The following is a 26,645-nucleotide window of genomic DNA, read 5'->3' on the forward strand; positions in this document are numbered from 1 at the left end:
TATACGCATTCCTCGTCTCCCTCATTCGTGCTACATGACCTGCCCACCTCATCCTCCTTGACTTGATATATATATATATATATTATAATACATAATATAGTCCTAATTTTCATTAAATATTCAAACATCACGTAATATGGGTGATGATATAAAGACAAACAGGTCGATAAAGTGCTTCAACTTATTTTGAATACATATTATGTTAAAAATTTAAATTCGAGAGATAATATACTTAATTACATGAAAAATAGATGGGAATGTATTTTAGTCATATCAGTATGAGATGCTCATACGCATCAAGATCAATGAAGAATGTAACATTTTACAGAAAGCATCTTGCAAGTGTACACGTTTGCATTATACATTCTATTCACATATGTACTGTCCACATGAATTCTATTTGTTGCGTGGCGTAAGTCCAACCGGAACTGTGTCTCTTGCCAGCTGTCAGACAACTCGTCGGCAGCTACTGCATCTGCACAGTGTGGCACGTGCAGTGTTGCCCAACTCCAACAAACGGACTGACCACATGGAACAGTGTCCTTCTTAAGAAGCGGACAGTCGCTCATTTGGTCAGGCAAAGGACTTATATGAAACAAGAAGTTATATTACTGTGATTGCGAGAACCGGATATGATTCCAGCCCTCGTCCTCACACCTCATTTATGTGACATAATTAAATATCATGTGAACACCTATTTCTAGGTCTGCAAAGTGGTCTCTTTACTTCAGGGTTTCCGATCTAAACTTTGTGCGCTTTTCTCATTTCTCCCATTAATGGATATATTTTGTAGCCGAGCGGTCTAAGGCATGTACTGTCTTCGCTCGCTCGGAAGCCGGGATCGTGAATTCGAATCCCACATAAGGCATGGATGTTTGGTATGTGCATGTGTTTATTCTGTGTTGTGTTTCTGTGTTTAGGTAGAGACCTTGCGACGAGCTGATCAACTCGTCCAAGGAGTCCTACCGTATGTAAAATGATCAAAATTAAAAAAAGAACCTCGACACCCTAAGGTATCAGATGAACGGATTGAGTAACTAACAGTTATACCTGTGCTTAAATAATTAAGCGCCACGCCATGAAGACGTGTGGAGGTATAGCTCCCCCATTCTTGACCTCGGCACAAGGCGGAGGTGAGTGGTCACCTTCAAGGGCCAGCCACAACCGGCCAAAGTGCCCGCAGTTCCCACTGACTATGATGCTGTGCGAACACGAGAGTCAGTCTAGACGTTGCGGGAAACAGAAAGATAGCTTTCCCCTGCTGGGAATCGAATCCCAGTACTTGAGGCTGTAGTCCATCGCCATATCGACTGAACCATCCGGAATCAATTGAAAATATTTTCTAATAATAACCGACGAGGATTCAGTAAATATTATTTATTTGCCTTTCTGACTTCTGTTGTCAGGATCCAACCAATTTTTGTGGAAACCATTCTACACATCCACCCACCCACCCATCCACCCATCTATCTATCCCTGTTGTTCCCAGTTGGAGCATTGGGCGTACGTGAAACGTTTGCCTCGCTTCAGTTTCTTAATCTTAGACAGCCGGCAGGATTCCTTGGACGGGGGATCAGCCAATCCCAAGGCCGCTACCTACGTACAGAGAAACAGAAATACGTAATAAACCCAGACATCCATGTCTTAAGTGTGAGAATACGGGTCGAGAAATTAAAAGAGCCAAACTCCACAAGAATGGAAGCAGAACGCATTCCGATACGAGTGGACTGCACACGTTGGAACAAGCATACACTAGGCGTCCGAAGTGAATGTTGGAAGGAGCAACCTATCCAGCAGTCAAACTTAACAGATCGAAAGTCCAGACCTTGGTGTTGCTACGGCTGCTGATGAAAGCCCGGACTCACACAGACTTACTTGTACATCTCTCTGCGAAGAGTTCTGCCTCTTGGATTATAATGTGTAGTGCGGCGAAATTCAACCAATATTCCGGACCAACATGTCGTTTCTTTCTACAGGGTCTGAGAGCAAGTCAAGCAAAGAAACCAATATGAAGCAGGCAGCAAGCAGGACAATTTTCACAGGGCGTTATATGCCAGAGGAGAAGATTTCATAATCGTCGCTGTGAGAATCTGAAGTCTCTGTTTCTCACTGTTGTTACAGGCGACCTTGAAGCATCTCAAAAGACTGTCACAGGTAACATTTTCCAGAAGTGTGAAACATTAGCCATTTCTTTAAGTAAGCTAGTGGGAACACGATTTTGTACCCTTCAAAATATTTTCCTAAGATGCCGTTAGGGCCAAAATTACATACTCTTATAGATTGTAGAATTCTGAAATTCAAAATTTTGCTGCTTCATGGAATTTATTCCTGCGAGATTCAACCCACTGACGCGACACTCATCCATGAAAAGAGACACTCATACTACACACAGCGACATCGGTCGTACGAAGTCCGTACGGTTCATGTCGCATCAAGTAGTAGAATATAAAGTGTAGTCTTAGCTTTCATACCTGACGACATGCGACATCTACCGTACGACAGTTGGAGAGTAGTAGGACCAAACCACACAGACTACGACAGCCGTCCGACTGTCGCAGGCTCAGTGAGTGATGCAATCCAGTTCTGTGATTCACATTACGCGACTTGATCCGGACGAAGCCTGGGTCGTCTGTTTCGAGTTATTACATTAGTTCTTATCGTAGTGTTGTTACGAAATTGCGAAAGTCGCTCTAGTGTGACAATGAGGTCGTACGGCAAAAAAATCGTACGACATTTTCCGTACGACCGATGTGTGTGTGTGTGTACGTGGCCTAAATCTCCGAAACGTCGCAGATTTTCCTGTATCCACCCGAGAAGACTTCAGAGGATTTTGCAAAGCCTTGTCTTTAGTCCGCTTGCCATTGCAAGGCAGACCAGTGAATCGAGGTTCAGAGTGTTAATTTGTAATTCATTTTCTACGAGAGGAATATGGCGATTGTCAGTCATAGAGGCAGGCCGGCAGTCTCATAAACTATTTAGTGTATGCTGTATTAAGAGATGCGGCCGGCGCGTAAGGCTGACAAACTCACCGCCATTTATGAGCCGACTGTCTAGAAAATGTGGGAGCCTCAACATCTCACAGCCCCATGGGCCATCACGGCCTGTTACAGGGATACCTTTACCTTTTTTTACCTTTTACCTTATTAAGAGATTTAAAGAATAAATTGTGTAACTTATAACGGCGAAAAAATGAAATGATTTTTGTGGAAGGTTTATTTTATTTACCATATAAATCTCCAAAGCGCAGTACCTACTACACGAGCAGCACCCTTCAACATTCCTCACTTCCCAAATATGCGTAGATCAATATGTGTCTTTTTTTTTCACCGGCTCCACAGCCCCACCCTTCTGGGCCCTGGCTTCTGACTTTCAGTTTCATGATAATTTTTACAGACGGTAGGACTCCTTGAACGAGTGATCATCCCGTCGCAAGGTCTCTCTCTAAGCACAGGACAACATAAATATAGAAGAAACATATACATATCCATGCCTTGTGTGGGATTCGAACCCACGATCCTGGCTTCCGAGCGAACGAAGACAGTATATGCCTCAGACCGCTCGGCTACCGTAAACGGCCAATATATGTCATTTGTTTCTCAAAATGAACAATGATTATCACTTTTACCGACCGAGCTTTGTATCAGGGCTACGATGACATTTCATGGAAACAGGATTCGAAATTATAATATTTATTTAAGCTTGTTCCGGGTTTCCGAAGCGTATGTGAATAAGGAGCTCCTGAAAATTTGTGCTAAATATCAGTAAGAGTTATGTCTTGTGGGATATAACGCCGTGTAGTCCGGCGAAAGCCAAACCGACGTTTCAGAGGAACATGTCGTCTCCATCTTTATGGTGGAAGAATAAGCCAAGAAAGAAACCAGCATGAAAGCTGGTGTGTTGTAATAATTTCATATTTAATTTAGGTTGGAAATTTTAATTTCCTTTAGTCAGTACTTCCATTCTGATCCCGTTGGCATAATTCAGCTACTGATAGTTGACTGCGCATGTTTCTACTTAACATTTATGTTTCTTAGCCACTGACCCTATTTCAGTGTCGTACAACACGAGAATAGCCATGGGTTTACAAAATATTTTCCGAATCTCTTTTATTTTCAGCTTAATTTTTTTAAGTCGGCTTATGCGATCTCCTTCATGTCGGTGTGTCTGTGTAAACCCTCCTTCCTCTATCAACTTTTGAATGCCCGAACCAAACTTTATGAAACTTGCTATGTACATCATGGCACCTGAGCCCATCTCAGAGGCGTACTTCATAAATCCCTCCCATCGGTCTGTGTGCCTCTATATGTATTTCTTTAAAGTTGCTAGGCAACTGCTCGGTAGAAACGTTATCGCTGCAACGGATACAAACGGAACATAACAATTGTTGGACAAGACGTTTTCTGTGCGGTCCGTGTGGAATAAAAAGGAAAGTAGGCGAGTAGTTCTTCAAAGACAGACCCGTCTTCTCGTCAGAGAGGGTGCCCCACGATAACAAGACATAAACTGTCAAACAGTAATAAATATCTTGTCAAGAGCCCCAGATTGGGCTCGACACCAAGACTGTTTACTGACTGACTGACCGTCAGTCGCAATGTGATTTTGACTTTACCTCCACCGTGACCCTGCGAGTCGTAGGAGGCAACGAAAAGGTAAGTCTCAAATGAGAGACAGTAAAATATGGTGACGAGTCTCAAGGGACTCGGACTCGAGAGAGACTGCGCTGGTGAGGGCCAACAGCATATACAAAAGACAGACCCGTCCTCTCGCCAGAGAGGACGACCCACAGAAACAAAACCGTAATTGTCAAACAGTAATAAATATCTGGTCATGAGCCCCAAATGGGGCTCGACACCAAGATTTACTGACTGACTGACCGTCAGTCGCAGTGTGACGTTGACTTTGACTAGTTCTTCCAAGAGCTTGTTTTTATATTTTGAGATCCTTAGTACTGTTTTAAACACAAGTTGAAATTTGGTTGCTTTCCCTTCAATATCTACATTTTTAAGACTAAGATACGGCACCACGAATAGTTAACGTTATTTACTTTATAATATTTTGTTACGTGATTATCTTAAATCTTATAAGTTATGATAAAATATTGCCACATTTCCAAGTTCAGGCCCTACAGAATTTATGAAAATTACGTCTATCTGACAAATTTTAAGGAGTTAACAACTTCTGGGAGATTCTTAGAATGATATATTTTTTGATTAGACAATTTGTGTGCTACGTCTATCAGTTCCAAACTATAACTTTTCTATAAACTCCCACGACAGATCCTACTCTGAATAAAGGAAAAATAACTACCGTATATATAAAAAAATCGCACGTAATTTTCGGTTTTGCCATGCCAATGAAATGATTTAAGAAATATACAAATTTGAAATAATTTAAGAAATTCTGTACGTAGCAAAATAGATCACATATAAATACACAAGAATAAAGCTAAATGAAAGTGAAGCTTACCATCCAGTTGTGACATGCGCGACAACTATCTCCTGCTTTTCGGTGCTGCCCTCTGTTGAGTGGCACACCAGTCTCATCTCGACAGAGCCAGAGCGCAACGAAGTTCTGCCGCTCACGCTATGTTCCGAAGAAGCATGTCCCCCTGTGGCTTCACTCAGAGTTGAGACTGCTGCCTCTTTGGCTATCCTGAGAGTTGCGTTGTGTTTAGAGAAGTGGTAACTGCGCTGATGGTCCAACGTGTGCCACACATGATGTTCCGTGACCCAGGTGGGGAAATGGCACCGCGACGAACTGCTGTCGACTAAAATAATGAATTGTGAGAGTTATAAATCAGTGGAAAATCTGTCAGGCTTTGCTCGGGTGTAATGCACAGCGTAATGAAAAGAATAATTATAACAAATCAATCAACCACAGGAGTTACTTTGGATTTCGGCCCTTATCCTAATAACGCCAGATAGTAATCTGCAATCCTTACACTAGAAAAACAAGAAGATTGTCTGGATTTCTCTCCTATAACCTAGGAACAGAAGAAGACAGTCTGGTCAGTAGGTCGGATAAATTGTTGCTGGTTCTCGCCAGTACAGTCAATACTGGTTTCGAATCCCGTTAAGACCCCTAATCCTATTGTAACTTGGATGACCAGAGCGTTGCTAAGCAAAGGTTCGGTAAACAAATCTCAGCAACAGAGAGAATATTTTCTATGGGATCCGAGCAGCGACCATTGCTATGCAATGATTCGTTAAACATGTTTAAACAACAGACACTGTTTTCCGTGGGGTCCGTGCAAAGGAGTTATCTTAAAAACAAACTGCGCTTCAGTTCTTTGTTCTGAGTTCTCGGTAGGAGACAGCCACCGGAAGTTCGTCGACCTGTGAAGACTTGAAGTGTGATTAGAAGGCTTCATTTATATGTAATACTTGGAGTGTGTGATTCCGTGACACGGTTATAGTTCCTGCGTTTTACTTGTGGTACCAGGACCAGTGTCTGTAAATCAGCGACAGCGCTGTATTTAAATGTGATTAAGAGAGGTGGTAAACAACGTGCCAATAAATCCAATCATCGGAACTAGGAGCTATCATTTTCATCGCGCGTATAACCCTACATAATTTTTATTGCTAGTAGGGCGGAACTAAGTCCCTTGTACTGCGCCCACTTCTGGCCTATTGTACCAGCCCCAGATGATAGGTGAGGGTGATTGTGGAGCAATTGGTGGAATGAAGATTGGCAGGGGAAACCGAAGTACTCGGAGAAAACCTGTCCCAGCGCCACTTTGTCCACTACAAATCCCACTTGACCAGACCCGGGTTCGAACCCTGGCCGCCGCGGTGGGAAGCCAGCGACTAACCGCTTGAGCTATGGCGCGGCCTACCCTACACATGGATAACAGTTTTGGTTCTTTCCAAGATTTGTACGTGTTTCGAAACGAAGCCTCCTCTTCCTGAAGACGACAATATACAATTGATCGTCGCATCGGTAACAGAGTATTTCAGAAGATGATACATCTCTCGGAGATCGATTCTTGTTAGAGGAGTACAAACATGATTTAAGTTCGAGATTCAGGGCATTTTTCCGATTCCTAATCAGCGAGCTGGGAGACTGGACAAGATACAAAACCGGGTTGCCTGGCAAGCGTACTGTTGTGGCAGGTTCTGAAGGATACCATCAAGAAGGCATCCAGACCCATTCTGGGGCCCACCCAGCCTCCTAACCAATGGGTACCGTGGCTATTTCCGCCGGGGGTAAAGCGGCCGGGGCTTAAGGCTGACTACTTACCTCCAGCTAATGCCTAGGTCAAGAAAACTTGGATCTATACATCCACTTCCAAGTACGTATTCATGGCACAGTGCTTAATTAGTTAAGCACAGGGACAACCTTGTTACTGCCATATTCTATGACGTTTACTTTTCAGCACATAACTTAAAGATCTGCGTACCCATAATTCCTGAGGGCGCCACGTCACCAGAACAGGAACCGGAACATCTGGGCATCTCGGCTGCCATAATCATATCTAAGCTGTTTCACACAGCAACATAAGCATGTAGATTCTAGAAGGGTTCTGACGATGGTGTACAACACTCAGAATAACTGGGTTTTGGGACTTTGTCCGTCGTCCGGTATTCTAGAAACTAGAAACGCAACGTTTCGGGAACTGGATCTGTTTCCATCCTGGGCGAGAGGGAGGTAGAAGACACCTACTCAGTTTGGTCCCTTAGAAAGAGCTAACCTCAATCACTGGTCCAAAGTAGGGGTCTCCCCTCTCAACAGAGTTAGAGTATTATTTAAGAGCTTATTAAATAAGAGTAATGTATATAAATAAACTTCTTGTTATTTAAACATATTTATTTTAAGAAGAAATCAGGGATAAGAACCAGTACTTCACCTACTACGCTTTAACGTCCTGCATGTATTGGCCTAACGTACACAGATACAACGCATTTTTAGTCGTACTGAGATTCCTTGGAATTGTATTTATCTGATATCAACGACAGATTAGAAACACTTCTTGTATTGAGATATATGAAATGAACTCCGCAGTTGCGCAGTATGTGAACGGCAAACTCAGAGGGGAGAAAATTTCTGTGGCATGTGAACATATAATTCTCCCTGGAACATGAAACTGTATATAACCGACGCCAATTTTAGTTCAATAGAACTTTCACGCCTTCTACCAGAAGAAATACGATCCAAGTGACGTACTGGTTTGGTAGTGGGAGGTAAGAAGCTGCACCGGAGGCGTTTTTCTACCCCTTATACGTCGCATCAAGCCGAGGGTTCGCGGGTTCCTCTGGGAGTGCAGGCTTAGAGAAATAGTCACTAAGAGGGAGCACAGGGTAAGGGACAATTCCGGAGTATAACTTTCTAGATCGACCCATACTGCCTTCAAAGCAAGAAGGTAACATTTGAAGGTAGATTTATTATAATTTTTTAGATATTCATCGCACCGTAGTTACACAAACTGTATAAAAAAGTAAGTAAAGGTATCCCTGTAACAAGCCGTGAAGGCCCATAGGGTTGTGAGACGTCTCGAGGCTCCCATGTTATCTAGACAATCGGCTCAAAGATGGAGGTTATGTTGTCAGCCTTACGCACCGGCCGCGCTTTACTCCCCAGGAAAATTGTTTAATTAGTTCCTCGTACTCATTTCTGTTAGAGGCTGAGTGAACCCCAGGGCCATAGTGCGGCTGGAAGGATTAGGTCAATTTAAAAAAATTCTCATGACCTCATCGGGACTTGAACCCGCGATCTTCCGGCTTGTAGCATAGCTCCTCAACCAACTACCCTACCGCGTGCCCCCACACAAACTGTATATGTTTTTCTATATCATTTCTTTTTTCAATTCAGTGGTCACAAATTTCCTAGTTCCACCAGTCTAAAATATTTTCAAGTGGACCTTGAGCTACTCTTGCATTTCTTCTTTCTACGATTGATGCTCAATATACATGCACTTTCATAAATCCTGCATCTCCGGTTATCCCTGATATGCACATTAATCTGCTCCATAATCTCAACACGTTACAGCCGATGGCCACCCAGAATAAGCAATGTTAAGAACACTAATCAGCCCTCCTCTAATTTCTTCATGCACTGCGAACCAAACCTGCAGGCCACACCTACAGCAGCAGCCACACTGAGATCTCATTCTGACGCAAATTTCAATAGTTCTACATCTTATGACAAGGAAATTGGATCATAGATCGTCCCAAAAGAAAAGAGCGTTTCCTAACAAATCCTCTATTGTTATAGAGGTATGTTTACTTCACCGTTGCATAGAAACAGTAGTTCTTCCATTGTTGCCTGTTCATTTCTACAGGAACTTGTTTGCCGAGTAATTATCTAGCAATAAACGTTTAGTCTGTCTCCGCTATTCCGGCTTTTAGGCGTCATGTCACAATATTTTATTTAATTTACTTTTAATTGCACTTAATTAATTGGTGTATCAGTTGAAAGTAGTTTCAGAGCGACTTATAGATAACAAAGCTAAATCGAAATTACTAATAGTGCTTCTTGTTATCCTGACTTTTCAATTTATGAGATGAGTTTATTCTGGGTAAAATTACACATTTCTCCTGAATTTAGAACGATACAGAACCACCACATTTTTAAGTAAAAAAATAGGTTTTGCATATCAGACGCTATTCCGAAAGCTACTGCAATTAGCTCCTTCTACATAAGCTCATACTTTCTCGACAAGTAGATGAATTTCCCCATCTCTTACGAAACTCTATATTCTTTACAATTTTCGTAAGATTTCGCCATTGGACCCTATTCTAAGGCAGCTGAATGCGGCCCGTAATCTTACACATTATTTTCTTAAGATAAAATTTTATATTACCCTTTCATCTGCTCCTAGATCCCTCAAATGATTCCTTCCTTTCGGGTCTTCGCACTTCAAATTTCTATAAAGGTATCATCTGTCTTACGCATGCCACATGGCCATTCATCCCGTCCTCACTTCACACATGGTGGAGGGTTCAAATTGTGTAAATTGTCAATATGCGATTTCTTTTTGTCGTCATTTACTCCCTTCTTTAAGATTCAAACATTCCCCTCAGAACTTTGTTGTGAAGCTCTCTCGAGTTCTATTCCTCCGTCAGAAGAGTTACTGAATTTCAAACTTAATTAACTTTCATTCTATTTCTATTACGTAATGCCCAATTCGTTTACATAGCAGCTCGTAATATTTCATTGATACGACGGATGACGAACGGTGTCTTGGGAAGGAGAAACATATGGCCTGTTTAAATGAAGACACTATTTCTGAGGGGGAACTAGTACATTAGTAAGTTATTATTAATAAAAAATACAGTTTTCAGGGTTGTAACGGTGTGTAGTTCGGACATTACTCGACGTTTCAGAGGAAGAGTGCGTGAGTAAAAGAGCACCAGAAGCAGGCGGCAAATTCAGCCAAGCTTCTAGTTTATTTTTCGGACCTTGAAAATATGGCTGACGTTCCTCCGAAACGTCGGGCCTAGTCCTATTTTTTTATTGCTAGTGGGGTGGGAATAAGTCCCTTGTACTGCGGCCACTTCTGGCCTATTGTACCAGCTCCAGATGATAGGTGAGGGTGATTGTGGAGCAATTGGTTGAATGAAGATTAGCAGGGGAAACCGAAGTACTCGGAGAAAACCTGCCCCAGCGCCACTTTGTCCTCCACAAATCCCACTTGAACATACCCGGGATTGAACCCTGGCCGCCGCGGTGGGAAGCCAGTGACTAACAGCTCGAGCTATGGCGCGGCCAGGGCCTAGTCCTAACTTCATGGCGGCATAACCCAGAAGACTGCACTGTTTCCATAGTCACCACTGTGAGAAGGTCAGATACGAAATGTATCACATTGTATTCGTACGGCATAGGCACTCACTTCGTCTGGACGGTGGAGTCAGTAAGGAAATCCGATGTGTCGGCAATGCACATTTCATTCAAATGATTCATTATTTGAAGCCAGAAAACCAAAAGCTGCAGATTTCGCGTTTTCGACATTTTGTTTCAGTTAAAAAAAAATTCAGGAAATTGCTATAGGCTTCTGACGATGGTGTATAATACACAGAATTACTGGGGTAGCGGACACTGTCCACGGTCCGGTATTCTAAATACTGGGAAGTGATTGAGGTTAGCTCTTTCTAACGGACCAAACAGAGTAGGTGTCTCCTCCCCCACCTGAGTACGGAAACAGGTCCAGTTTCCGAAACGCTGTGTTTTCTATGAAGAAAGTCGTCTTCTGGGTTTAGGCGTCGTGTATTCTTCGTTTTGGCCGACGTTTCGGAGGAATGTATAGCAGTAGCTACTGCTCTCTGCATTCCAAGCCATTCAACTGCTCTGAAGATGGAAGCGATACATTCCTCCGAAATGTCGGCCAAAACGAAGAATACACGGCGCCTAAACCCAGAAGACGACTTTCTTCATAGTCATCGCCGTGAAAACCTCAAAACTTACACGTTGTGTTTTCTAGTTCGTAGAATACAGGACATTGACAAAATCCGAAAACTCGGGATCCTTCAGGAAATTTATTTATTTTTATATACTCTCTTACTGTGGAGTCTCGTGGCTGTAGTAACGTACCCATCTCTTAAGCTTGCACAGTCACCATGATGGTGAGTTACCATTGTTGGTAGTTAAAGTTGTAAAGATGAGAATACCTTCTACTGACATGAAGCACATAACAGGTTCCATGAGAACCTGCTAAATGGTTCAAAATTATTCATGGTACATATATACCGACAGATTAGATAATATGATAATCTGCCTAGGATATTATGAAATAAACTAATCATATCGGTGTCTTAATAGTTTTTAAAAAGCACAAGAACATACATTAGATATATTTAGACGGTAATTTCACGTTTTAATTTGAATGTTTTGATTTGCAGTTAGTAGCTCCATCTACCACAAATCGAATTCGGAATTAGATAAAAATTTCAAATTAAACTTTGTGAAAGTTTTTTCCTCGGCACTACAGCCCCAGTGGGCCTAGGCCTACCTCCATGAACTTCTCCGTTCACTTCGATTTTTCTAGATCTTACACATTCGGTAGGACTCCTTGGGCTGGTGATCAGCTCGTCGCAAGGCCTCTACCTGTACACAAACACAAAAAAACGCGCATACACATAAACTAAACAGCCATGCCCTGAGTGGGATTCGAGCCCACGTTCCCGGTTTCCAAGCGAGCGAAGACAGTACATGCCTTAGACCGCTGGGCTACCGTGACCGGCTTGTGAAAGTTACTGTGAATTAATATTCATGTAACGAACTACGAGTGTCACTATTATGATACCGGGTCACTACAGCACGTTCTATTTATATTTTCTTGTTACTATATCAGTATTTCGCTTAGTGAGGGGTGGAGTCAGACTGGATCCACTCGGCACGGCGGCCACTGATTGGCCTATTGTAGACTGCCCTAGGTGATTATGATAATGGAGAATTTGGTGGAATGAAGATTGGCAGGGGAAATCGAAGTACTCGGAGAAAACCCGCCCCAGCGCCACTTTGTTCACCACAAATCCCAATTGACCAGAGCCCGGAATCGAACCCGGGCCGCCGCGGTGGGAAGCCAGCGACTAACCGCTTGAGCTATGGCGCGGCCTTACTATATCAGTAAATAAGATTGCTATACTTGTGGATTATGGGCATTTAATCTCATTTAAAACCACCTTAACATTTTACCAGGATAATGCAGAAATAATCATTCTAAACAGTCACTCAGTAATTTTAAACTTTTACAATTAAGATCTAAAAGTTTGTGACGACGGTACATGAGTACAAATATTATATTTTTGGATATTATCCATCGTCTTGTCTTTATCTAAACACACTTTCCTGTTTTACCTGAAGAGGGAGACACAATCCAGACTCCGAAACATTGTGTTTTGAAAAATAAAGAGGAGAGTGTGTTTAGATAAAGACGGTATGGTGGATAATGTCCAAAAATATAATACTTGTATTAAACTTTTATAGCTGAAAATAATTATGCAGCTTGTCTGTACACAGAACGCTCTGACGTCATTATTTCACAATATGTGCATTTCATATAGATATTATTACAGAGCAGAATAACCACTGAGGCAGTAACCAATACGATTAAATATATATCTACAAACATCAAATGCAACGCGTCGTTCTGTAGAGTTTCCAGGCACATAATTCCCCATTCAATTAATATTTATGTGAGGAACTTAACTTTATTAAATATTAAACTTTTCATTTTAAATGTTTGTTATCAATTATGAAATAAAAATTCCGCAATAAGGAGAGCAGTATCAAGCGTAAACACGAAGCGAGATTGCAATGCACTTCAAGAAGGCCTGCAGGGACAAGGAGGGCACTACACTTTAAGTTTCGACATTCGCTTGTCATAAAAAGCAGGAAGGATGAAATAACAGAAACCACTTTTACGAAAATTGTAACGCTTTGTTACAACAAACTAACTTACTGACTGACAGAACAACCAGCTAAAATAGGCAGGACATTTTGAGAAGAAGACAGTCGAACAGCCAATAAAAAATATGTCCTCTCTACATACTCCGAATTACTGACATTGTCGTTAAATAAACAACAAATAAAAGAAATTCCCCACAGTTTACGGAACCCGAAGGTTCATTATTGTGTTCCCAAGAGTGCGATAATGTTCCGTATAGCAAGTCAGACAAATCCAGCACACACCCCCGCTTTTCTTCGATATCTATTCTTATATGTGTCTCCAATTTACGTCTTGGGCTCCAGTGCAATCTCATCCCTCCATGTTCAGCAAATGAAATTGTGTACCAGCACATCATCCTCTAAATCCTGTTACATGTTCTGTCTCAACCTCAACAGTTTGTTCGCCCTGATAATATCTGGGGAAGAATATAAATTACAAAGCTTCTTCTTATGTAATTGTTCCATTCTCTATCTTAGGTATAAATGTTTTCCTACTCATATTATTCGCAAATACCTTCAATTTGTGTTAACGTCCGCTCTAGGGATACAGAAGGAGTTTCACATCGATAAAAACTTAGTTATGTACGCTTTAATATTTTATTACGTAGATTTCTAAAGAGGGATGGGTAGATGCCAGACTCTGACTTGAATTGTAGCACGCATTCTCCGAATTTAACCTATTCCTATCGTCCGGTGAACGTAATTTTGATTTCAGTCATTCCAGAAGTTTAAACATCACCAACATTTATATTACAAATATGACGATATTTGAAAACATAGTTTATTTCGTTTACTGCTAGCCAGCCTTCTGACTAGCACCTCGCTTTTGCGTTTTGTTTATTGTATTCTCGGTACACGCTCTAGTAGTGGCAATGAGATTTGGAGTTCCATAAACGGCGGGGAATTTGTTCCTTAGGTGAGGGGCCGTGTGGCCTGACGTTAAGGAGGAAGATATCCCCTCCATCTTCAGGGTAGAAAAATCCGCGAACGAGGAACCAGCGTGGGCAGGTGGCTGCAGACCTGCTCCTCCTTAATGTCGGTTCACACAAGATGTACACGGTGCCACATTCCTGACGACGGCTCTCTTCATACCTACCGCCCCGAAAACCTCAAATCTTAAACAGATGAAGGTCTAATGTTATATTTTAGCGTCCTGTTGCACTGATTTAAGTCCATGATTTATTTAAACCGTCTTGCAGTGCATACACTCATTTATCTCCTTATCTCCCTCGCACTACATGTTTCGGCATAACAATGCCATCTTCAGGTGAACAAGGCATGCAATGAACTGGTTTGGCGTGGATAAGTAAGCACCTGAAGATGGCATTGTTATGCCGAAACATGTAGTGCGAGGGAGATAAGGAGATAAATGAGTGTATGCACTGCAAGACGGTTTAAATAAATCATGGAGATGAAGGTCTGTTTTTTTTAGGAAGGGCCTTGATATGCGGAGTTATTTAGTTAGGATTTATAGTTTCTCTCAGTAAATAAATATCATCAAAACAACAGGATAGAACCTCCAAACATCCTCAGAATGCATCGACTACAGAGCGGGAACTAAATACGAATTGACTACTCTGGTATCCACAGGCAACTCATGAAGGCCTCTCCAATGGATCTGAGTGACCTTCCTAGGAACATGTCTATATAATCTAAGGGCGGCCGCACACGAACTGCGTCAAGACAAGCATCAAGACATGAGACAAAAGACGCAGTCTTGCTTCATTTGTGATTCGTCAGCATGAAGCTGACGTCAGCATCATGATTCAGACCGGTGTGCGGTGGTTTTCATAATCTTATTCCTTTCAACTGTGCTCCTTCCTTTGCGTCATGTCACAGACATTGTGTCTTGACTCTTACATGTCTTGACGCATGCCGGTGTGCGGCCAACCTAAGAGAATCCTCACCCCACACACTTAATTCCTGAAAATGAAGAGGTCTTCCTCCGAAACGTCGGTACCCCGCTACAAGACTACACTATCACATTTCGGAAGATTCTTTCTCCCTATGGCTCTACAGACCTTTTGGACTTGGCCGCTTTTTCAGTTTATTAATCTATACACAGTTGGTAGGTCTCCTCGGGCGGGGTACCAGCCCATCGCAAGGCCGGTACCTACACAAAACACAGAATAAACGCACATAGATATCCATGCCTCGAGTGGGATTCGAACCCACGAAACCAGCGTCCCAGCGAGCGAAGACCGTTCATGCCTTAGACCGTGCGGCCATTGTGATCGGCAACTCAGAAAATTACTGCCCTGAATACGTCTTCTGTGTTTGCATTACCTATATATTTTGGAAAGACTAAAGGTACTAATGGCAGAAATAAGAGCAAACAAACAAAATCAACCCAAATGGGAAAATAAACGAATGCACGCATCAAAATAACCAGGCACTAAAACCGTAAGTCATTCTCTGTAAATAATCAGATATACATATTTTATAAACTAGTAGAAAAAACAAGAAACAGCCAAATAATGTTCTATTCGATGCAGTATTCACATAAGACAACACGCATGCGCCTAGCCAGATGTTAAGCACCATCATCTGACCACCAGTACCACCCCAGACATTGATCCTATCTCCGGCACAACACATCTCATATCACAGCAAGGAATGGACAGTTATGAAATGTATACAAAGAATTCTGTAAAAAGTCCTCCAAACAAAGGTTCAGAAAAATAACTAATTACAACTTGAATTCTTTGTATAGAATGAAGTAGTAATTATGTGATGTTCTCCATGAAATCTACATAGGAAAACAACACCAATAGAAGGCAGAATATCCATAAGATAACGTAGTCCATCAGCAATTTATATGTGAACAAGAAGTCTCTACACTCTCAGTTATTAAGGCATTTGGGTGTAAGAAAACTACTGCTGGATAATAACTTATACTATTCAATCTTATCTTTAATACGCAAACCTCTGATTAAGTCCCTATAGAACTCAAACATATAAGGTGTATTGTACTTGACGGTTCTATTACTTAATTATCAACTATAAAACGGTTTACAATCAACTATACGCACTGTGGATCACATCTCGTAATGTTATGTATCGAGAAAGCCGTGGTTGGTTGAAATGGCAACACGCGGTGGCTTGATATCGTGGATTCTTCCGTCCCGGGAGGCTTTAAGTCGCGCCTGGCGTGTCCACATCCCATCACTCCGGAGGAAAAGACCCTCTTCCTTAGGGAATAACAGCGCACTTTCCCTCTCGTCGGGAGGGGAAAGAACCCACTACAAGACGCTCGGCACTCGATATAAAAAGAACTAAATGAATTCTAAAATGCAACAGGAAATGAAATAAGCATAACAAAATGTGTCCCTCGGACGGAAAGAACAGTTCTATATAAATGACAACCCCGTTCACACCTGCCCTTTGTTCGTGGATAACAGTCTCAGATTTCCGGATTTACGTTAAGAATACATTTTGCAAAAGTGGCAAGTGCCTTGCAACTTGTAGCGGATAATGGAGTCATTCAAACACATCAAGATAACCGAAGTGTCAATATGCAATAACGTTCTGTAACTCTGAAGTTATTGTCAACCTGCCGTGTTACATTTTTTCTTTCATGAAAAAATGGAAAATCATAAATTAAGTACAGAATTCACAGCAGAAGTCGCATTCCTTCTACACAGAATGAAGTCTCAGCATTTTCCTCGCAAACCAACTTATATTTTTTCGATGCTTTTACTTTATGCATATAGGTTAACACATTTATAACAATTTGCCTTTCTTTGGCTCTAATAAATTGTCCAATTACACGCCTTACAAAAGTAGTATCACTAATTTATTTCACAGCATAAAGTACTTCCTTTGGCTGTGATAATGTACAATAAAATAAAACCATCAACAGTGTTCAAATTAGAATACGCAACTGAATGAGTTCAAAGGTGATGAATAAGGAGAAGCCGTTAGCTCAGGGAGCAGGACAGCGATAATCTAGAACAGATATTATTGATATTGAAGAATGCCATCTTCTGGGATGTGGCGCCGCGTAGATCTTGTGTGAACCGCCCCTTCGGAGGAAGGTATCACCTCCCAGGGTAGAAACATTCTCAAGCGAGGGACAAGCGTGAGCAGGTGGCTGCAGACTGCCCTGAAGATGGAGGAGATACGTTCCTCCTAAACGTCGGTTCACATAAGATCTACACGGCGCCACATCCTAGAAGACGGCATTCTTCATAGTCACCGCCATGAAAACCTCAAATTTTACATTATTGATGTTCTTGTTGCTGTTATTATTATTATTATTATTATTGGAGGGGGTCGGTTTCCCCATACACTGCGACTAATAGTCTACTGTACGTCCCCCTTTGATATTCTACCAGTCTCCATACCCTGCCGGTACTGGTGCTCGCTATCAGCCCCGTTCAGCCAGCGAGGCTGGCTGCGGTACCCGATGCTTCCCCATCTACCGGAGGCATTGGAAACTACTTGGGCGGGAAACTTTGTACCTAATTTAGCTGAGAGGTCTGAGCCGTAAATCTACGTCACGGGACCCACGGCTTAAAGTCCCTCCCGGAGGACTTGTTCCCTGAATTTTTCCGCCCTTAAAAATTCCACGACCTCCGCCAGGTTTGAACCCGCGAACCTTGAGTCATGAGGTGGGAACGTTACCCCTAGACTACGGAGGCCGCTTGTTGTTGCAGAACTCATAGCATTCGCCCAAACGAGTGAAGTATGGATTTCTTTCGCATTGTTGGGGAAAAAACGTAGGCTATATATACATTGCAGGCCAAGATGAAGCAGCAGAAAATGGGACTTCGTAGGTGACGTCATCGAATATAAAACTCGATGAGACAATATGCTCTAATCTTGGCGCCGGATGCTCGTGTTCTTTACAGAGATGTACAAAGGAGCATTCGCAGCCGAAATTTTAGGCTGATCGAATTCAGAGATGGAGACGGAACTGGTTGCAGACCAGTTAAGGGGAGAAATTAACTTCCTTCGGAGCCAAGTACACAGAACGAAGTGGAAACATGTTCATATGATATGATAACTCGAGTTACGTTACACTGAGACTGCACTTGCCGAATTGACTGCAGTTAAGTCGAGTCGAGTCGAGTCTGGTTCACTAAGATTCTGCAAAGGTAGATCCTAAATTCACTCGACCTCACTCATGCAGAGCGACAGAAGTGTCCAGGAATTCTGAGAAAGGTAAATGGTCGATCGCTCCAGCATCTTGATCACAAATTTATTCTTCGTTGAGCAAAGATATTTGCTATTTATTTCTGTGCATTTAATATCAATTCAATATGAATGATTGTATAAGGGGTGGGCCTTCTCGGCCCTTGCACCGCGACCTACAGCGATCTATTGTGCTTCTCAATTCAGTATGTGCTTATTTGTACAAGAATATATGATTTATTTGCAAAGTATACAAGAGAAGCAGGGGCAGGTGGTAGCGTAGTTTGTTGAAGCACTATGTTACAGGCCGGAAGGTCTCGGGTTCGAGTCCCGATTACGTGGATTTTTTTTTTTCAATTAACCTAACCCTTCCAGCCGCACTATGGCCCTGGGGTCGACTCAGCCTCTGGCAGAAATGAGTACTAGGAATCTTCCAGGAGGGCAAAGGGAGGCCGGCGCGTAAGGCTGACAACCTTACCGTCATCTGTGAGACGATTGTCTAGAAAATGTGAGAATCTCGACGTCTCACAACCCTATAGTCCTCTATGGCCTGTTACACGGATGGCTTTACTTTTTTACAAGAGAAGCTCCTTCATTTTAATTCTCGTAAACTTCATTCAATTACAGGGGATGGACAAAAATATGGAAACACCCAGCAAAAAACACATTACTGTAACTAATATGGTGTAGGACAACCTCTGGCTTGCAGAACTGCTTGCAGTCTTCTTGGAATGGATAACTAGAGGTCCTATATGATTTGCAAGGGAATCTTGTACCACTCTTCCTGAAAAACATGGTAAGTTCTGTTATCGATGATGGAGGTGGATAGCGCGCACGAAGATTGCTCTCCAAAACAGACCACAAAGGCTCAATTGATATCTGGCGATTGTGGAGGCCATGGCAGACGTGACACTTCATCTTCGTTCTCAGAAAACCAGTCCTGGACGATGTGAGCTGTGTGAACACAGGCATTGTTGGCTTGGTAAATGGCATTACCATTGGGGAACAGAGTTTGCACCATGGGATGGACCTGGTCGCCCAAAATGGTCACATAGTCGTTCGCAGTGACGTGACCTTGAAGGGTAATGATGGGTCCGACAGAATACCACGATATGGCTGCTCATACCATGATCGAACTCCCGCCATGTTCCACTCTTGGCAGCAAACAATCTGGATCGTAAGCTTGGGATGGCGTTCTCCAGACGTAAACTCGGCCAGAAGTCGGAAACAGTGTGAAGGTGGACTCATCCGACCAAATGACCGTCTTCCATTGCTCCATAGTCCAGGTTTTATGACTTCGGCACCACACTGTCCTCTTGGTGGCATTTTGATCACTGATAAGTGGCTTTGGAATTGCAGCTCGTGGAATTCCCTTCGTACAGTTTTGTTGCTGACAGGGTTTGTGAGCGTGACATTCAGTTCAGCAGTCACTTTTGCAGCTGTAGTCTTCTTACTTTTCGTCATAATCCTACGCAATGTTCGTCTGTCTCGATCACTCAAGACACATTTCCGTCCATGCTGGTGTTTATCGGATGCGGGTTTTTTCAGTCCTCCTGTATGCGGTCATAATCTTGGATACTGTGCCTCGCGAAACACCAAAAACCTCGGTTACCTTGTTTAGGGAAGCACCCACCATATGAGCCCCAACAATTTGCCCGCGTTCCAATTCTGTTAGTTCTGACGTGATGCACAAATAATTGCATAGAACACTGTCTCGACAGCAAATGAAGCTTGCAACGTATTGCGAAGGTTTTAAAGGTAGTGGTGTTGTGCAGATATGACAGCGCGACCTACAAACGTCGCTAGAATAAACACTTCAATTCAGGCATGCATTTCATGAGGTGTTTCCATATTTTTGTCCATCCTCTGTAGAATGCTATGCCTTCTGGGATGTACTGCCGTGTAACCCGTTGCAAGCTGCCTGCTTTAAACTGCTTTCTTGCCTCGCTTCTTCTTCAACTCTGAAGATGGAGGCAACATGTTCCCCTGAAACGTAGGCCGACTTCCAATGGACTTTAAGAAGTAATATCCGACGAAGTAGAACTCTTCATAACCACAGCCGTGAGAAGCTCAATTCACTTAAAGAAACGGGCTGATTTATCATCCCGCGATAATTCTTAGAGTTTAGAGGACGATTCACTCCAGTGTAATACGTTTATACAAGTACCAGCATTATGCTGTGAGGTCCACGTTAGTGCAGTATACAAGCTGCACAGACATTAACTGCTTTCTCAGACTGGTCTTTACTCATGGGAATACATTTACGGAAAATAGGATTTACGTGTTCAGATTCTGAGTACGTTAACTGATTATTATGAATTTACGGTGACAGATAAGTAATGAAGCTTTAAGAATTCCACTGTCAAGAAATTTGCCATTTTTGTGGAACCTGAAATACTTACTATAGGATTCTGACGATGGTGTATAACACACAGAGATATTGGGTTTTCGGACTTTATCCATCGTCCTGGTTTTAAGATAAATAAGAAAAACACGACGTTTCGGAAACTGGATCTGTTTTCGTCCTCAGGTGAGGGAAAACACCTATTCTGTTGGGTCCCTTAGAAAGAGTAAATCACTGGACCATTTTCCGAAACGTCGTGGTTTTCTTATTTATCTTAAAACCAGGACGATGGATAAAGTCCGAAAACCCAATATCTCTGTCTGAAATACATGTACCATTCCGCCACAGGATCGTGTTTGCAGCCACATGAACCCAATCCGTAATCTTAAATCCATTTTACGTTTGCATCTTCAAATTAATCTCATCCCTTCATGTTTTACTAATAAATTTTCGACATGCTTCCCATTTCTCCCATGCGAGCAACGTGCCCCTGTAGTCTCATTCTTCTTGATTTAATCACCCTAATAATATCTCTGGAAGAATAGGGGAGTACAAATTACAAACATTCTCATAATGCTATCACTTGTAGTTAAGGTACGGCAGCTGTAGAACTCACGAGCCTAGGAATAACTTCAAAATAATTTCTTCAGGAGTAGGATGCTGGAAACAGTACGAAATTAACAAAGCTGTTACAGAAGCGCTTCATCGATCTACTGCCTACGTCACTGGAGTACTAATGGAGTGACCAGGTGGAGAGACAAATGGCATGAGGTTGAAGATGAGAAATGAACGCCGGACAGCACACAATGGCGCCGCACTGTCTTCTTACTAACATCACCAAGTGACAGGCGATCCCAGAGACAATGAGAGGGAGCAGAAGATGAAACAGAGGCACAAGGAAGTTTTATAAAGAACAAAGAAAATACAGGGTTAAAGGTGATGACAAAGGCAGATTGTAAGATATATGAAGTCAAACTTTATGAAAAATGAGGAACAGAGAAAGTAATTGTGAACCATCTTGTAGGCCTGTATCAAATCCCTTCGTACAGGTTTCTCCATTTCCCTCTTTGGCCTGGATGTCAGATGATAAAAACCGACTTTAAACTACAAAATTCTCATCCCCCAAAATTTCCTTGTTTGACAGACGTTTAATTGGTCAAACGATCACTATGAGACGCATATGACGGAAGGCTGGTCAGTGACAATACAAATTCGTAAGCCTGCTGGAGTAAATACACAATTGCGCAGTTTCAGTACTGACTTTTAAGAAAGAAAACCGAGCGAAGAATGGTTGATTTTGTTAGTGATGTTACAAAGTAAATGGAATAAGAAGATATAAGTTGTATGGAACAAGAAAAGAAAAGTGTAAGCCATAAGCAGGCCTACAGCAATTACTAACCAGTTCAGCTTTCTGGGACTCAGTAAGCAGGTACATGCAAATGCTAGATAAATGTTTCTAACTGCCAAGCGTGTCTTACAAGTACCAGTAAAAGTAAAGTTATTCATCTGTTTAATTAATTTAGCACGAAAAAATTAAGACGTATGGGGATTGGAGTTATAGCTCCACCATTTTAAACTTCAGCACTAAACTGGGTGGATGCAGCTTCAGCCCCTGCCGCTTTAGCACAGGAAGAAATAACGCCCGGTAACCATTGCTTGGAGGCTAAATGGGCCTCAAAGCTAGTCTGGAGGTTAAGAAGAAGACAAATACTTCTTGGCCTAACCGGGAACCTCCGGCCCAGCCCGTAGCCTAGTCCAGAGTTTCACAAATTTTGTGAGGCCGCGGCCCGGTAAATACTTTATTTTTATAAGACGAGGGCCGGTGCCGGGCCGCCGCCTGACCGTTGAGAAACAATGGCTTAGTCCATATACTCGCTCAGTTATTTCGGCTCCTATGTCTTAGAAGAGTCAGAGTTCCTGGCTACAAATCCAGAGGTCCCGGGTTCGATTCTCGGCGCTACCAGATTTTCTGAGAAGTAGTGGGTCTGGAACGGGGTCTACTCAGCCTCGTGATGATAATTGAGGAGCTATTTCAAGAAAACAGAGGCTCCGGTCTAGAAAACCGAAATTAACGGCCGTGGGGATTCGTTGCTCTGACAATTTCACACTCTCTATCGGCAAAAGTTGGCACTAACTTCGCCGACAAGTGGCGGTCGCTCGGTCGGTATAGTTCGCTTGCGGACTATAGGCCACGGAGTTAGTTATGTCTTGTAACTAAGTTGCTTACTGTTCTGCATGCAAATTGGTAATAAAGGCTTCCGTGACATGAAGTATCAGAACAGTAAACACACATGTATATGAAAAAAATATGAATTCAAAAATTAACCTATATATATCGCTTCAGAAAGTTGTGTTTCTTTAATTCACAGAATAGCAGAAAGCACCATATTCTATATATCTGCATGCAAGCAATGTAACGCACACTCCATGTCAGTTCGAGTTGCAAAGAATTAATAAGGACTTTAATGGAGGTGCAACTTTACGTCTGCATGATCGGGAACAGCAGAGTATGATAACAGATGGCACGGTAAAAGGCCGGTAGCTAAATCGTCTTATGGCCGGTCGCCACAGGTGAGCGCGCGGCTAGTCATGATTTATATTCTTACTACAATAAATTTGTGCCCTGTCGGTCAGTCGGAATTTCCCATTCGCTTTGAGATTTAACAAATACAGAATATTCAATGTATAGAAAAACATTTAAAATGATCAAGAACTGTGAAGTCAGCAGAGACAGCCGTTACTGAGTAACAGCTTCCCGAATAAGAATGTTTCCACGGCAACAATTGGATACAACAATAATGGGAGACGGCGTTTTCTACGCGGTCCGTGCCGAGATGTTATAATCAGCTCAAGTCCAGATGAGTGCCTTATGTGGAGGTGGGGTCGAATACCTCCACCGTAGTCCTACAAGTCGTAGGAGGCGATGAAAAGGAAGTCTCGAATGAGAGACAGTAAAATACGGTCGCGAGCCCCACGGGACTCGGACCCGAGAATGACTGCGCTGGCGAGAACTAGCAGCAGTTGTAAACGACAGACCCATCCTCTCGTCAGAGAGAGCGCCCCACAACAACAAACTCGCAACTGTCATACAGTAATAGAAATCTGGTCGTACTACTACTACTACTACTACCACCAACAACAATAATAATAATAATAATAATAAGACTGCTATCTTCTGTTTTGTAACGTCGTGTAGTCTGGTAGAAGTTTACCAAAGTTTCGGAGGAATATGCTGCCTCCATCTTCAGCATCAATAAGTGACAAGCAATAAGTAAATAATAAGTTTACTCTTAGACACTGAAGATGGAAGCACTAAATTCCTCCGAAAAGTCTGTAAATCTCTACCAGATTACACGGCGTCATATTCCAGGATGTGGTACTATACTGTATTCACAACTTCCGCCTATTGAAGTCTGAACATCAAAGAGCATACCGACATAGTTCTGCAAGCAGGGGGTATGCAGTGGCACTCAGGGTGGCGCTAATGCGAGTAATTAATTCACAACGGAACTTGCAAGCTCTGTTTCATTAGGTACTGAGATCGATTCCTCGCTATGATTTAATACTGTGGTTTATATTACAGCTGCATTAATAATGACCCGATACGCCTTTGGGGCATACATGAATAACAGTAAACAAAAGAAATGTAACGCGTAAGGGTAACAAATGCAGCGAGCTCTGTGGGCAATGAAGCCACGAAGCAAAGTGATCACACGTGGAGTGTCCAGCTCTTCCACATGAGGCTAAGTTCGCAAAGAAAATAACCACGTAAACACACGGCTTTCTTTCCATACGAATTTTCTACAGAAGGATATAGCATACATGGAGAGATCAAGCTGGAGAATGAACATATATGTTAATTTTCATGCTTTTTCATTATGTAGTATGTACGCGTACTGATTCTGAAAACATCCAGTGGTCTACTTCACAGAAATGACTCTCCATTAAATCCAGTTCTTGGCAATTCTCTCAGAAGAGTCCCATGGCCACACAATATGCCATACAGCCAGGCTCGTTAAATTTATTCGTGTCTTAATAATCGAGAAATCTTTACTGGTCATTTGAACAAACTGAAAAATGAGAAGGCCCTGGCTGTCTGCCCGCATAACTTCATCAGCGAAAGAAACAATTTTCGATGGCTGGGATATCACAGAGGCAGCGCCGTCTAAGGCATAAACCGTCTTCGCCCGTTCAAACACTGTGATCGTGGGTTCTAATCCCATTTGAGGTATGGATGCCTGTGTATGTTTATTCTGCGTCTGTGCTGTTCTGTGTGTAGGTAGCGGACTTGAGAAGGGCTGATCCCCCGTCCAAGGAGTCTATGGACTGTGTAAAAGATTAAGAAACTGAAAAGGCGGCCAAAATCCAACAAAGGGCTGTAGAGCCACAGGTGGATAGATAGATAAATAGATAGATAGGGATAATGCAACTATTAGGACACGACAGTTTCTTTTAAATGATTTCCAATTCATCAGTCACCCAATTATCCGAAGTTACACAGTCTCGATATGGAAAGAGTAGTTATTTAATGCACGAAGAAAACGTAAAGTTGATGAGGACCGAGAGGGTGGAACTCTCTGCACTGAAGGTATGAGGTTACCAACAGTAAATATGAAGGCTTCCGATATGAGAGTTTTACGTTCTTATCGAACGTTCCAGTAACAAGGAAAGTGGTTTTACTTATAGTGTTTAAGTAGAAAGATGAAAGAATTTGGTAGGATTTACCTGGACTGTGTAAACACTGTGTATATACACATAGAACGATATGGAATTAGATAATTATCACAAATATATAGCGAATGTTTCCGGCAACAAGAACACAATTGTATCAGTTACACGTTACTATTATCAACCCGTGCATTATCCGTTTATTCGTCTCGGCCAGTTGGGAAAGGGTCCGCCAGACCTCTCACGAATCTCATATGAAATTCTGAAGCCTTTTCTCCGACAGGAGTAAGGTGCAAATCTCGAATGGAATGTCCGAAATACTCGATTGGTATCGATGTAATATTGCAGAAGGGGGTTTACTTGATAGTAAGAATATAATATGTCCGGTCGCATCGGATATCGCGATATTAGAATCGAAGGCACTGAAACCTGATAAGCGCGCATGAGAGGATACCAAATATTTAATAAGACAGTTTCTTGAGGGATGGAACTGATGCTGGAGGACAGATGTATATATATATATGCATTCATGCATTCATATTACACTGGACCCAGGGACAGAGGTACTGGTGCGATATAGATACACGATCTTCAAAATGCCCCGTTCTTCTTCTTACAAAATACAAATTTGTACGTGCATACAGAGTGTTATAGGCTTGAAGGCCGGTGTTCGATTCCTGGCGAGAGTAAGATTTATCTCTTATCCTGATAGTCCAGACTAGTTGTGGGCCCAGCCATCCTCATATCTAGTGGGTATCGGAGCTTCATTTTCCGGGGGTAATGAGGCAGGGACTTCAATCTAACCACTCACCGCGGAAGTGCATTATTCCTCCTGGTTCAACAATCCGTTGTTACGCGACGAACTGTCCATCTCTGCGTTACCGTTGGAGTAGATACTCCAACGGTAACGCAATTACAGTGGGCCGTTGCGTAGGAATGGCAGAATCAACAAACGCGTTTCCCCAGAGATCGACAGTTCGTTGCGTAACAACGGATTGCTGAACCAGGAGGAATAATGCACGTCCGCGGTAATGAGTCAGTCTGAGTAAAGCCGCCATCGTAGACAGTGAAGTTCCAGCCTTCGAAGAGCACAGTTGAAGTCTAGCATTCGCGG

General features: G+C 42.4%; 1 protein-coding gene across 1 annotated transcript in view; it reads right to left on the reverse strand.

The window, feature by feature from the left end:
- LOC111872357 overlaps positions 1 to 26,645 on the reverse strand; it is an 870,691-nt gene that overhangs the window by 20,994 nt on the left and 823,052 nt on the right. The window contains exon 7 of the mRNA XM_023866150.2: positions 5,467 to 5,767. Coding sequence (XP_023721918.1) covers positions 5,467 to 5,767 — 301 coding nt within the window. The remainder of the gene's footprint in view (positions 1 to 5,466; positions 5,768 to 26,645) is intronic.

Source organism: Cryptotermes secundus, unplaced genomic scaffold (assembly GCF_002891405.2).
Source record: "Cryptotermes secundus unplaced genomic scaffold, Csec_1.0 scaffold144, whole genome shotgun sequence".
Classification (NCBI taxonomy): domain Eukaryota; kingdom Metazoa; phylum Arthropoda; class Insecta; order Blattodea; family Kalotermitidae; genus Cryptotermes; species Cryptotermes secundus.